This window comes from Helianthus annuus, chromosome 5 (genome assembly GCF_002127325.2).
Source record: "Helianthus annuus cultivar XRQ/B chromosome 5, HanXRQr2.0-SUNRISE, whole genome shotgun sequence".
In the NCBI taxonomy this organism is placed as follows: Eukaryota; Viridiplantae; Streptophyta; class Magnoliopsida; order Asterales; family Asteraceae; genus Helianthus; species Helianthus annuus.
The window spans coordinates 33,870,558-33,884,006 of NC_035437.2; the positions used below are offsets into that span (position 1 = coordinate 33,870,558).

Sequence of the window (13,449 nt, forward strand, 5' to 3'; positions counted from 1 at the left end):
TAGTTATAACAATATAGCAGATATATACAAGATTTAATATTAATATATAGATAAGCTTAAAACACATAACATTAATTTACAATTTTGCCCTCTGTTCAAAATGTGATTTTTTTCACACCTTATGTAGCGTACTTCATTCCATACTATCAAAGTATGTCTATTTTATATTCAAAATATATTTAGTGTTTTGATTTATGATAAGATTAATACTTTACTTCGTATATATTCGAGATCTATATTCAAGTATTTAACTAAATAGATCTTTTATAGATTCACGTAACCGACTTTATAAAATTTATTTGTGTCACGAGTACATCACTGATATTTTATTACTACAGTTATTTTATGAGAACCTCCATCTTTATTATTATTCTTTTTGTAGGATTGTGTTTTGACCCGAACGAGTCTATCAGAGGAGTTTTGATCAGATACAGGTGCGGAAAACAAGTACCTGACGTAGAAACAGCTAGATATTCTCTTAAATCACTTTTCTGATTGATTTAACAGCGTTTACATTCAATTCTCACACCGGCAGCACCTCGGTATGGAAATCAAGAAGGTTACAAATGAGATCCGCTTATGGGGTATATATAGTGTTGGTAGGTTCCCACATACGGACATGTTCGTAGAAGCGGACCTAACCAGATAGGTTCCCACATACGGACATGTACGTATAAGCGGACCTAACTAGATAGGTTCCCACATATGGACATGTACGTATAAGCAGACCTACTCTCTAAAACACATATACTCTCTAGTTTTCTCGTAAAACGCGCCCTAATCTATACAATACAATATATAACATGATCCAAGACGAAATCAACTGATGTAGTGCACCAACAGACTCCCCCTCAGATGTTGATGGAGTCGTTCATTGAGTCACGACTATGCTGTATCTTCACGTCTTCAGTCTTGATCAGTCTCTGGGCTTCTCTTTCTCTCTATCTTCAAACTCCCCCTCTCGATTTACTGGTATTCCTTTGTTCTTCAGTAATATCTTCAGGATCGTTATCTGGCCTTCCGTCTAACAGCTTCTCATCTTATCCTGCAAAAGCTCTACCTCAAAGTAAATTTCTCTCACATATATATTTCAAACATAAACACATGTACTAACTCAGACTCACTTCTCAAAAACAAAATGATTTTCCAATCTGATGAACCACTTTAAGGTTAGATTATGAAAACATTTAATTCCAAACATACACTCCCCCGCAAATATTGCTCATCATGTTTAGCACTCGGAATTTTGAAAATCTGCTTTTCAATACCAGTTGTCAAAAATCTTTTTTGAATTTTCTGAAACTTTATGCTAAAAAACACTGAAAATCTTTTTGGATTTTGGAATAAAGAAATATGTAATGCAGTAAAGAAATATTTACAGACAATATTTTTGTGAGTTCGTGTAAGAGGATCATATCAGATTATGAGACAAGTCACCAACACCGTTAAGCTTCATTTCATTTTAAGTTCTAAACAATTCACCTAGATTGTCAGTATACTGGTCCATTTAAATTTTCACACAAATTTCAACTGATCCGAGACACTATATTAATGTCTTGGATACTAACTTATTCGTGTGTCCCACTACTTGAATATACTCCCGTATCCAGATCCCAATATTCAGTCTTACAGGTGAGTATACCACATATGATATCTGTTCAGGGGTTAAATGCGAGGGCCGTGAGAGCTCAGGTCGATACTTCCGTATACGCAGAGAGATAACGGCTTCGACTTTTCGGTGTGTCCCCTTTAGAGGATCTTTAGTTTCAACAGCAGCGACTATCAATTTTATTGTTTCATCAGCTTGCTGAGGGCGATGCTTTTTCAAGCTTTGCGAAAAGTATTATCCGGGGACTAGGTCAGTACTTCCATATAGCAGAAGTCCCGGGATAATACCCCAGATATCACTGAGTATAAAGACCTAGTATCTCAGAATAAGGGACCTTGCAAACAAGATTTCAGGGATTACCTATATATTCAAGCAGTTTTGTTACCCACAGAATAAGCAAGTTTGAATTTTTAGGTTTATATCTCGTCACAATCTACTAAATATGCAAAAACCTACTGGCATATCCGTAGTGAGATTGTTTATCACATTTTAACTTTCCAATTCTTTAGCATGTTGTGACAGCCTACTGATGTGCTATCATTTCCTCTTTTCACAACGAAACTCATTTTTGATTTTATCATGTTTTTGTCTTTTTCAAATTTTCTAATGTTTTTGGATTTTCTGAAATTTCTGTTGGTGCACAATGTCTAAAGCCTGCGTCTTTGTAATGCTAGATTAATGTATAGGGTCCAGATAGGTCATTTTGTATAAGTCCAGGGGGTTAAAATGTAATTTTATGAAGTTTATGTTGTAGGTTCGCTTATGTGGCATGTGTCCACAAAAGCGAACCAGCCAAGTTGTCTGGTCCGCTCTTATGGACTTGTCACATAAGCGGACCGGCTGGCCTATATATACCCCTGGTGCTGATTTCACTTGTAACCTTGTCTAAGATCCCACGTCGAACTGCTGTCCGTACGGCAAGCGTTATTCAAGTGAAGAAAAGTATTTTAAGTGTGAATTCTCTGTTTCTACTCCATTCTTTTGCTATTTTCTTTGTATCATGCTGAAAATGTGTTTCCGCCACATTTTCAGTAAGCACTAGCTCTGATTGAGTCATTCGAGAGGTCAAAACTGATCCTACAATTGGTATCAGAGCCAGTTGCGAGTTAGTTTGCTAGATACAAAGCGTTTTACACGGACTTTTGAAGATTTGTACTGTTTGAACGGTGGAAATGGACTGAAATTTGGACACAAGGTGTAAAATACACTAATAACAAACCCTTGAAAGAATCAGAACAAAATTCGGCCTGATTCTTGTTCTGGTCCGCTCAAAATGTAGATTCGCGTATACGACAGTCTTCTGGTTCGTTTTTCTGGTCCGCTCCAAAGTACAAGTTTTGCTGGTTCGCTCCTGATTCTTGTTCTGGTCCGCTCGAAATGTCTGTTTTGGTTGCTGGTTCGCTCGTCTGGTCCGCTTGAAGGGCAATTTTACAGGTTCACTCCTAGGGTATTACTCTGGTCCGCTCGAAAGACTATTACCTGGTTCGCTCATTGGGCAGTTTCAAGGTTCGCTCGAAGTGATCATTCTGGTCCGCTCTTAGTGCCATTTCTGGTTCGCTCCAAAGACCATCTGTTGGTTCTCTCATAAGTGCAAAGTCTAGTCCGCTCAAAGATCAGTTTCTGGTCCGCTCCAGTGTACATTTCCAGGTTCGCTTATTCAGACTGTGTGGAAATTTCTTTGTTACGACTGAAAATGGAAAGCCAAGATTTTTATAACATGTTTGCGGGTAGTGGTGGAGTTACTCAGAGTCCTGCTAGCATCATGCAGAATGTAAATCTGGAAAACGAGCTTGGAACGATGCAGAAGCCTCCGAAATTGATGAGTTTGGATGAATATTCAGGGTGGTCCGGGAGGTTCAAAAATTGGGTGCAGGCCAACCATCTAGAGTGCTGGATAAAAATCGAACGAAAGTATGTTCCTCCGGTAGACGGGTTGAATATGTTGAAGACCATTGCCAGTCTTACAGATGCGGAACAGGTCGAGTTCAAAGCAGAAAAGAAGATGGTTAGCATTCTGCAGCAAGTGATAAAAGAGGATATTCTAGTTCTGCTACAGCACGATGATAGTGCACAGTCGATATGGCAAGCTTTAGAACAGAAATTCAAAGGCAGTGCGTCAATGATCAAAAGTAAAAAGGCACTGATAAAGAAAGAATTTGACATCTTCACAGGAATTAAGGGTGAATCAACGAAGCAGCTTATCGAGAGGTACTGTCATCTGGTGGTAGAGATGAGAAGGTTGAACATCGAGAAGACGAATGAGGAGTGGATAGACAAGTTATGTGATGCGCTTCCCTATGAGGAATGGGGAACATATTTGATGATGTTGAAAAATAGTTCAGATTTCGTGAACTATAGTTTGAGCATGTTTATAGAGAAGATCGAGGCTCATGAGTTGGAATTGGTAAAGATCAAAAAGATGAACTCAGCGAATATGCCACAAGATGTGTCTTTGTATTATAAGAATAGTCCGGCAACATCGAATGTTCAGAGTCCGAAGATTCAAACCGGGTTTAGTGCAGACAACACATCTACTGCTGCTTCAAATGTCTATCAGTCAAATCAGTCGACTCCATTTGCCAACTTCGAACCAAATGTCAAAGTCTCAGAGCAGAATTCTCCTCAAAGTTCTACAGGTTCAAACCAACAGACGTTTGTGTCCGATGTTCAATGCAACATAGCGGTCAACATCAAGAATGGGAATGAGATCACCGAGAATGCAGCCAAGCAGCATATTGCTTTACTGGCATCAGTTCTGGAAGCTTATGAAGGTTTGGTAGCTGGAAGGATCGGTAATCCCGATATGACTAAAGAGGATTACGATCAGATCGATCCAGAAGAACTGGAACTGATAGATATAAAGTGGTGTATGGCGAGTCTGGTTAGAAGAGCTCAATGCTTTATGGAGATCACTGGTAGAAGCAGTTTGTCAGGTCCTGATCAGAAATTAGGGTTCGATAAGACAAAGGTTACCTGTTTTAAGTGCAAAGAACGAGGTCATTTCAAGCGCGAGTGTCCGAATCGTGAAGTGTAGAATCATCAGAACCCGTTTACAAACGATTATTACAAACAAGCTATATATCATCGACCAAATCAACAATCTGCTGTTCAGAGGCCTCAGATTGAGAACAAACCAAAGAAGGCGCTTATCGTAAACCAAGATGATGAAAAGGTTGCGTCTGGGTTTAGTTGGGACAAGTATATTCCAGGAAAGGATAATCAAGCAATGATGGCTGAGGTAGTTGAGATTACCGAGACAGTTGCAGAGTCGAAGGTTATCGATGAGGTAGTTACTGAGAATATCGGTGAAGTAGTTTCTGAGAGTGTTGTTGAGTCTGGTTCTGAAGTAGTTGAGGAAGTAGTTACTGAGATGGTAGATGAAGTTTCTAAAGTGGTGGTTGAAGAAGTTGTTGAGGTTGTTGATCAAATGATTCCGGAGATTGTTGAAAAGGTTTCTACAGATAGTTCTGCAAAAGCTGAGGAATCAGTGATTGAAGTTCTCAACTTTCAATCACGGCAGGAGGAATTTGTTTATACAATGAAATCTATTCTGCCTCCTAACGTTTTTGATTCTTTTGCAGATTATTTTGAAGAGCCAAGAACTGGAACGTGTCCAAGATTTGAAGCAGAGAAAGAAGAAGTCGAGGAGGTGATTGACGTTTCCAAAGAAATGAATGGAGAGGCTCTAAAGGAAATTGCAGACAAAGCGTTGATGAGCAAGTTGCAAGAGATAGACACAGATTTCCAGGAGTCAGTTGATAAGATGTCAGTTCTTGGAGAGGAAATTGGAGTCCTAGAGGTCAAAGTTGTCAAATCGTCTGAGTTAGAGTCAATTCAAGTCGGTAAAGTTGTCTGTGAGGATAAAAATGTTGTTGAAAATGTTTCAATCCCTGAAACACCATGTCAAAGTTGTTCACAACCTTGCATGGAGTGTCTTGAAAAAGACACTAAGTATCAGGAATTGAAACAACATACTGATTTGGTGAAGTTTGATCTAGAACAGGTAAAAGAGGCATATGATACGTTATCTAGGTCAATCAAAATGATTCAAAAAGAGAGTCTTGAAAATGATAAAGCAACAAAGTTGGCTCAATCCACATTGTTTGATAAACAAAGAGAAGTTAATTTTCATCTTGACACGATCGCATCTTTAAGAAAAGAACTTGAGTTGGTTAAAATTGAAAATGACCGAATTGATCAAAAATTGATGAGTTACGTGGCCTCATCTTATGTGTTAGAACAAATTGTACCTCAACAGCCACACGCTTCACTAGCCTTCAACAGCGTTCCACCCCCAATGTGGAATCACTACACACAGAAGTATCCAGATGGGGTGGAAGCTGCATTAAAGCTTAAATTGAAAACTATTGAAAGTGATTTGCCTGATAATATTGACATCACTTTCACTGCATCTGACACTGATAACGAATCCCAGGTTGTCAAAACTGTCATTGATCAGGTTTTGGATGATGAAAGTGAAAATTCTGAGAAGGCTAACTCGGTGAAGTCTGTCTATGATTCTGAGGAGGATGGGAATTTCTTAGATGGTTACTTGTCAAAAACGGATAAAAGTGCGAATGATGATCCAATCATGGTGGTTTACACTATGATTGGAACTGACAAACTTTATTCTGACATTGAGTTTCCGCTTCAGAACGTCAAATTCGAGAATGTTGAGAAAGTTTTTAAGTTGGTTGAACTGAGTGTTAACGAAATCAAGAAAAATGATTTCTTTTCGAAACTGAAAAAATCAGTTGATTCTTCACGTCCCACTAGTTCGGAAAAGATAGATGGGGTGGGTAAAAGCCAAAAAAAGAAAAATCAGTTAAATAAAAAAGGTATTGGTTTTGAGAAGAAAATGGCTAAGCAGGTAGTCAAGCCGAAAGATAGGATTGATGATGTGTTTGTCGCTGGTCCTAGCACTGAAAATGAAAAAGAATATATCTTTAGTCAAAAAGCTGTTGACGATTTCAATGCAGCACAAAAGCTGAAAGTGGAAACTGTTACTAGCACTTTTGTAGAGTATGATAAACGTGTGTGCTATCGCTGCAATGAAATCGGACATATGGCTAAACAATGTCAGAAAGTTTTTGAGAAACCAAAGGTTGAAAAACCTAAGGTTCAAAACAAGAGTATTTCAAAACAAATGGTTCACAAATCTCGACCAAAGTCACCGGTTGTTGAAAAGGGTAAACAAAAAATGATTTCCCCGATCCGTATTCTTAAAAGAGGTGAAACCTTGAAGTCGGAGGATAAGCCGAAGTCGATTTTCGAAATTGGCGAATCTTCTAAGTCTCACAAGACTTCAAAGTTTTACCCCAAAGCAAAAGTTTTTGAAAATCAATCATGGATCGTGAAATCGAAACCGCCAGTTGAAATAAAGAAAATGGAAAGTGTTTTAAAAAATGAGTCAAATCTTGTTAAAGATGATGTTGTTGAGTTTGAGTCTAAGCTTGATAAGTTTTTGTCAGAATTTCCCACATTGAACAACAAAGTAAAACAAGATGTGAAAGAAAAAGAGGCTTCAAATGTTACATTTAACTTTCCTAAAACAAATGAGAAGTGCGATGTAGTGTTCGGGTCTGTGTCAGAAGTGAAGAAATCGTGGGCATCATTGTTTAAGTAATGTGTTTGTGTGTTGATTGCAGGGGCTGCCCAAGTCTGTTCTTTCAAGGTGGATAATGGACAGTGGAGCATCTCGCCACATGACTGGGTCATTAGCTCTCTTATATGATGTCAAAGCGATAAATGAAAGCTTACCAACGGCGTAATATCTTTTGACAAAGTGAACTACATTGTAGAGTTGACAAACAACTTGTTGAGTATATCACAAATATGTGATAAAGAATTTAGCGTTCCTTTTACAAAATCAGAGTGTTTGGTTTTAAAGCCAGGGTTTAAAGTCCCTGATGAGTTGGTGCTGTGGCGCGCTCCGAGGGTTAACGATTTTTACATTTTAGACATGAGCGCTGCGACACCAACAACTCCTCAAAAACAATGTTTTGTTACAAAATCAAAAGCTACTGAAAAAGAAACTGTGATGTGGCACCGGAAAATGGGTCATATTCATGTACGAAAGATGAATTTTCTAGTGCACAACGATTTAGTTGAGGGTGTAAATGTTAAGAATTTTCATTTGTCTGATGATTGCATTGCTTGTAAAAAAGGTAAACAGGTTCGAAAGTCACATCCGCAGAAGATGCTCAACACTATCGGATTACCTCTCGAGAGATTGCACATGGATCTCTTCGGGCCTGTTAATGTCAAAAGCATCAGCGGGGATTCTTATTGTTTGGTGGTGACAGATGATTATTCGAGGTTTTCGTGGGTCGCATGTTTGGAAAGAAAGGATGAAATTTTCGAGACGTTGATGATTTTGTTTAAGAAGATGGAAACGGTGTACAAGCTGCCGATCAAAAGAATTCGAAGCGATAACGGAACGGAGTTCAAGAATAACAAAATGTATGAGTTCTGCGACGAGAAGGGGATACTACATGAATTCAGTGCGCCATACACACCGCAGCAAAACGGTGTGGCTGAACGAAAGAACAGGACCCTGATCGAGACTGCACGTACAATGTTGGCCGATTCCAAGCTTCCGATTTACTTCTGGAGTGAGGCAGTGTCAGCGGCATGCTATACCTTGAACCGAGTTCTCACCGTGAAGAAATACAAAAAGACGTGTTTTGAGCTGCTACATCGATACAAGCCAAATCTTGAGTTCCTAGAACCTTTTGGCTCTCCGTGTACTTTTATAGATGTTGATGGTAAATTCGGCGCAAAAGCGAATGAAGGATTTTTCGTAGGTTACGCCAGCCCGTTAAAGAGGGTGTTTGTACCGTGTCTGGGGAAGGTGATTCAGGTCCATCATGTGGATTGTCAAAAGCACACGCCGTCGCAACAACTTCCCGGACAAAGATTCCTATTCGACTACGACAAACTCTGGGAATCCTTTCATCTACCGTCCGAGCCGAGTGAGGATGAACTTGCTCCTATGTACCTGTATCAGCAAAGTCAGTTGCAAGAGCTGGAATCTAGACCGCTAGATGTTCCTATACCCACCGTGGGTACTCACGATGATGAAGCAGGACCAAGTGGAACTATTCATGAACCGCCAGAGGAGGAACAAGCTCCATCATTTGACGTTTCTGACGACTCAGAGGAGGAACCCGCTCCTACCTTTGACGAGGAACCAAATGAGACATCAGAGGAGGCTGTTGATCAAATCGTTGATCTCGACATTTCAAATCTGGAATCGGAAGTTGTGGTGCCTGATACTGTGATGCCACGGACACTGTCTTACCACCCTTCAGAACAAATTATCGGCGATCTACAGAGTGGTGTCAAGACGAGACATCAGATAGACCGTGCTTTTACATGTTTTTATTCAGATATTGCTGATATGCAGAAAGAAGTCTCATTCAAATGTTTTATTTCGCAGATAGAGCCTAGGACCTACAAAGAAGCATTAACCGAAGACAGTTGGGTGAATGCTATGCAGGAGGAACTGCAACAGTTTGAGAAATTGGGCGTCTGGAGACTTGTTGATCTGCCAAAGAATCAGAAGTTGATAAAGACGAAATGGGTGTTTAAATGTAAACGTGACGATAGAGGAGTCGTGGTGAGGAACAAAGCACGTCTAGTGGTCCAAGGCTTCAGCCAGCAGGAGGGAATAGACTATGATGAGGTTTATGCACCGGTTGCAAGGCTTGAAGCAATTCACATCTTTTTAGCCTTTGCATCTTGGAAAGATTTCAAGGTCTATCAACTCGATGTTAAATCAGCATTCCTGTATGGCAAGATTCGAGAAGAAGTTACGTGGGGCAACCACCGGGGTTTGCAGATCCACTGAACAGAGACAAGGTGTATCTACTGGATAAAGCATTATACGGTTTACACCAGGCCCCGAGAGCCTGGTACGAGACTCTCTCGACCTACTTGCTGGACAACGGGTTCACAAGAGGAACAGTAGACAGCACCTTGTTCACAAAAGAAAAAGGAGGCCACTTGCTGATCGTGCAGATCTACGTTGATGACATCATTTTCGGTTCCACCAACGACGATTTGTGTAAAGAGTTTGAGAGAGTAATGAAGAAGAAGTTCGAAATGAGTTCGACGGGGGAGATGAAGTTCTTCCTCGGGCTGCAGGTAGAACAAATGCCCGATGGAATTTTCATTCACCAGTCAAAGTATGTAAAGGACGTGCTCGACAAGTTCGATATGACAGATTGCAGTCCTGCATCTACCCCCCTCGCACAGCACCATGGTATTTGTCCTGACGAACAAGGAGTGAAGATGGATGAAACGTTATACCGATCAATCATTGGTTCGTTGATGTATCTTACAGCATCCCGTCTCGACATCATGTACCTGACATGTCTCTGTGCAATATATCAGTCGAATCCGAAGCAGTCACACCTGACGATCGTCAAACGCATCTTACGGTATTTGAAGGGTTGCCCAAGCATCGGCTTGTGGTACCCTCGTTCGGGTGACTTTACTTTATCCGGTTTCGCTGATTCAGATTTTGGTAGCTGTAAGCAGAACGCAAAGTCCACCACTGCTGGGTGCCAGTTCTTCGGAACTCGGCTCGTTACCTGGCAGTGCAAGAAGCAAACTGCGGTTGCGCTCTCCACGTGTGAGGCTGAGTACGTCCCAGCCTCTAGCTGTTGTTCGCAGATGCTCTGGATCCAACAGCAGATACGCGACTTTGGTCTGCAATTCTTGGATACTCCGATATTTGTGGACAATGAAGCGGCCATAAATGTTACTAAAAATCCGGTTCACCATTCGAAAACAAAACACATTGAAATCCGACACCATTTTATTCGAGATTGTCACGAAAAGAAATTAATACGGATTGAACATGTGGGAACCGATGATCAGAAAGCTGATTTTTACACAAAACCGTTTGATAAAAAGAGATTTTATTATCTTTTAAGGTTAAATGGGATGAAAAATCTGCAATCTGGGAGGGTAATCGAATGTGAAGCCGAGCTGGGCGGTGATCTGACATGAACCGTATCGTGTTGTCAATTTTTCTTTTGTACAGTTGTATTTTTTTCCTGCTTTTCGTTAAAAACAAAAACACAAAAATATGTTTTAGTTTTAGGGGGAGATATTCGCAGAAAAATAAAAAAAAAACATGATAAAACCATAAAAATCCAAAAACATTAAAAAATGCAAAAAAGAGCTGTGTAGTATAGGGGAAATGATAGTACATCAGCTAGACAGGCACAGTATGCTAAAGATTTGTAATGTATAAATGCAATTAAGCAGTCTCGCTAAAGATGTGCTGGTAGGTTCTTACAGAATTAGTAGATCAGTTTGGGATATAAACTAAATTTAACTTGAGTTTTCATGGGGAACACCTCCAGGATATATAGGTAACCCCTGAAATCCTGTTTGAAAGGTCCCGTATTCTGAGATACTAGGTCTTTATGCTCGGTGATATCTGGGGTATTATCCCGGGACTTCTGCTGTATGGAAATACTGACCTAGTCCCCGGATAATACTTTACGCAAAAAGCTTTGAAACATAAGCTTCACCCTCAGCATGCTGATGAAACAATAAAATTGATAGTCGCTGCTGTTGAAACATAAAAGATCCTGTAAAGGGGACCCACCGAAAAGTCGAGCCGTCATCTCTCTGCTGAACGAAAGTTCTGACCTGAGCTCTCCCGGTTTCGCACCTAACCCCCAACAGATATCAGCCGTGGTATACTCACCTGTAAGACTGAATACTGGGATCCGGATACGGGAGTATATACTGAGGTGGGAACACATGTTAACGTTTAAGTCTCTAAAACACTAATAAAGTATCCCGAACAGGTTGAAAATTTTGTGAGAATTTAAAATGGATCAATATACCGACAATCAACGCGAATTGTTTAATGCTTAAAATGAAATAAGCTTAACGGTGCTAGTGTTCTGTCGGCAGCTGATATGATCCCCTAACACGCTCACAAAAATATTGTGTGCATATATTTCAGTTTGTACAGATTAAAACCCAAAAAGATTTTTTTTCTCATTTTAGTTTCGACAATTGATACTGGGAATTGGAAGATCAAAGCCATGTGTGCAGATCATGTCAGTGTCTGATGAGGGTTGGGTAAGCTGTGATTGCAAACAAAGATCTGGTATGATGTTTGAAAGATAAAAGTTGCAAATGTTTGAAATGTTGAAAAGTTCATTAATTTGAACCGTTTTTGAAATGAAACGACAGGGTACTTCATAAATCTGATCATACAAGGCCATTAATTTGGACTTGGTAGGTCAAACAGTTGACCAGGGTCATTGACTTGGACTTGGTTAGCTGGGTGTTAGCGTGTGAAATCGAAAAAGTTGAAAAAAATGAATAAAAATGAATTTCTTGAAAAATTAAAGCTGGTCCGCTTTTAAGGTCAATTGAGATTCGCTCTTCTGTCAATATAACATGTTGGTCCGCTCATGAGAACATGTCATATAAGCGAACCAGACCCCATATAAAAGGAACAGGGGTCCGCTTTTATTATCATAACTCAGTCCGCTTATCCGACATTGTCTCTAAGGCGATTTTGAGCGAACCTACGTGTTCATCGTGATTATACGCTGTTTGAGCCCGTTTTCTTCGATTCTTGATAGATTCTTGTTCATTACATCATGGGCAAGGTAAGTCCTCTCTCAATTTTAGTTCTTTCGTGTTAAAAACATGTCTGTCGGTAGTTTGATATGAACTGTTCGTGTTTTTGAGCCTTATATGTCATGTTTGTTTGAATTGAATACATGTTTAGTGTCGTCTGATGATATGAAAGGTAGTGTTATGTGTTAATTGCAGTAATTTGATTGAATGATATGTGTTGTCGGTTCTAGGCATGTTCAGAGTTAGATCTAGGGAGTTTTAGGTATATTTGTAGGAATCAATTGACACCCCTAGTCTCGGAATTACGAGTAGATCTTGATTTTGTGATAAATTTTAGGGTTTGTGCAGTTTTGATAGGTTTTAGTTTAGGACCGCTTTTGCAGACATTCACCATTAGGTCCGCTCTTAGTTACTTCCATAGGTCCGCTTATAAGAACAAACTAGGTCCGCCATTATGAGTTTTTTTTTTCAGATTCGCTTATCAGAACATAACAGGTTTACTTTTAAGGCAATAAAAGGTGGGTTTCGCTTATATGTCTAGGGACGGTTCGCTTTTTGTGTGATTTTCTAAGTAGGTCCGCTTTCTAGTCATTTAATTGGTCCGCTTATAGGGTTTCATAGTGTTTGGTTCGCTTTTATGGTTGTACACTTCATGGTTCGCTTTTACTTACATAAGATGGTTCGCCTATTTGATCATTATTTGGTCTGCTTATGTGGTTCGCTTTTGAGTCAAGCTTAAATGTCAAAATTTTCTAAGTCTTTATTTCTTTTGTTGTGCAGGCGTCAGCAAATGTTTTGTTCGATCCTATTCACAACAGCTGCATTGATTTAGATGTGGAGAAGAGTCCATTATTGTCAGAATTTAGCAGCATCTTAGACTATATGAATCGTATTCCAGTGAAGAAAGCGATGACTGACTAGAGGCCGTTGTACAGATCACATGTTAGTCATTTCTGGGAGAATTGTTGGTGCAGTCATCTGTCGTCTTCGTCTTATGTCGAGTCTTGGGTTCTTTGGAGGTCAGATTGGGCTAGAAATCAAGGAAAAACAAGCCTGGCCGTTTGAATGAAGCCTGGCCGTTTGAAGAGGCTGACCGTTTGAAGCTGTCCGTTTGAAGAGGCTGACCGTTTGAAGGTTTGCTCATCGTTTGAGCATGTTCAAACGGTCAGGCTATCTAGTATATATAGGCTTCAAACGATTTTAGTTGTAACAGTTGTAGT

General features: G+C 39.8%; 1 protein-coding gene across 1 annotated transcript; it reads left to right on the forward strand.

Annotated features, from left to right (window-relative positions):
* The first annotated feature begins 3,302 nt into the window (after positions 1-3,302).
* On the forward strand, positions 3,303-13,150 carry LOC110943059. Its single transcript, XM_022184816.1, has 8 exons — positions 3,303-3,847; positions 3,947-4,380; positions 4,819-5,447; positions 6,045-6,156; positions 6,589-7,139; positions 7,258-7,376; positions 7,463-8,006; positions 13,010-13,150. The coding sequence occupies exons 1-8, from the start codon at positions 3,303-3,305 to the stop codon at positions 13,148-13,150; spliced, it is 3,075 nt and encodes a 1,024-aa protein (XP_022040508.1).
* The last annotated feature ends 299 nt before the right edge of the window (positions 13,151-13,449 follow it).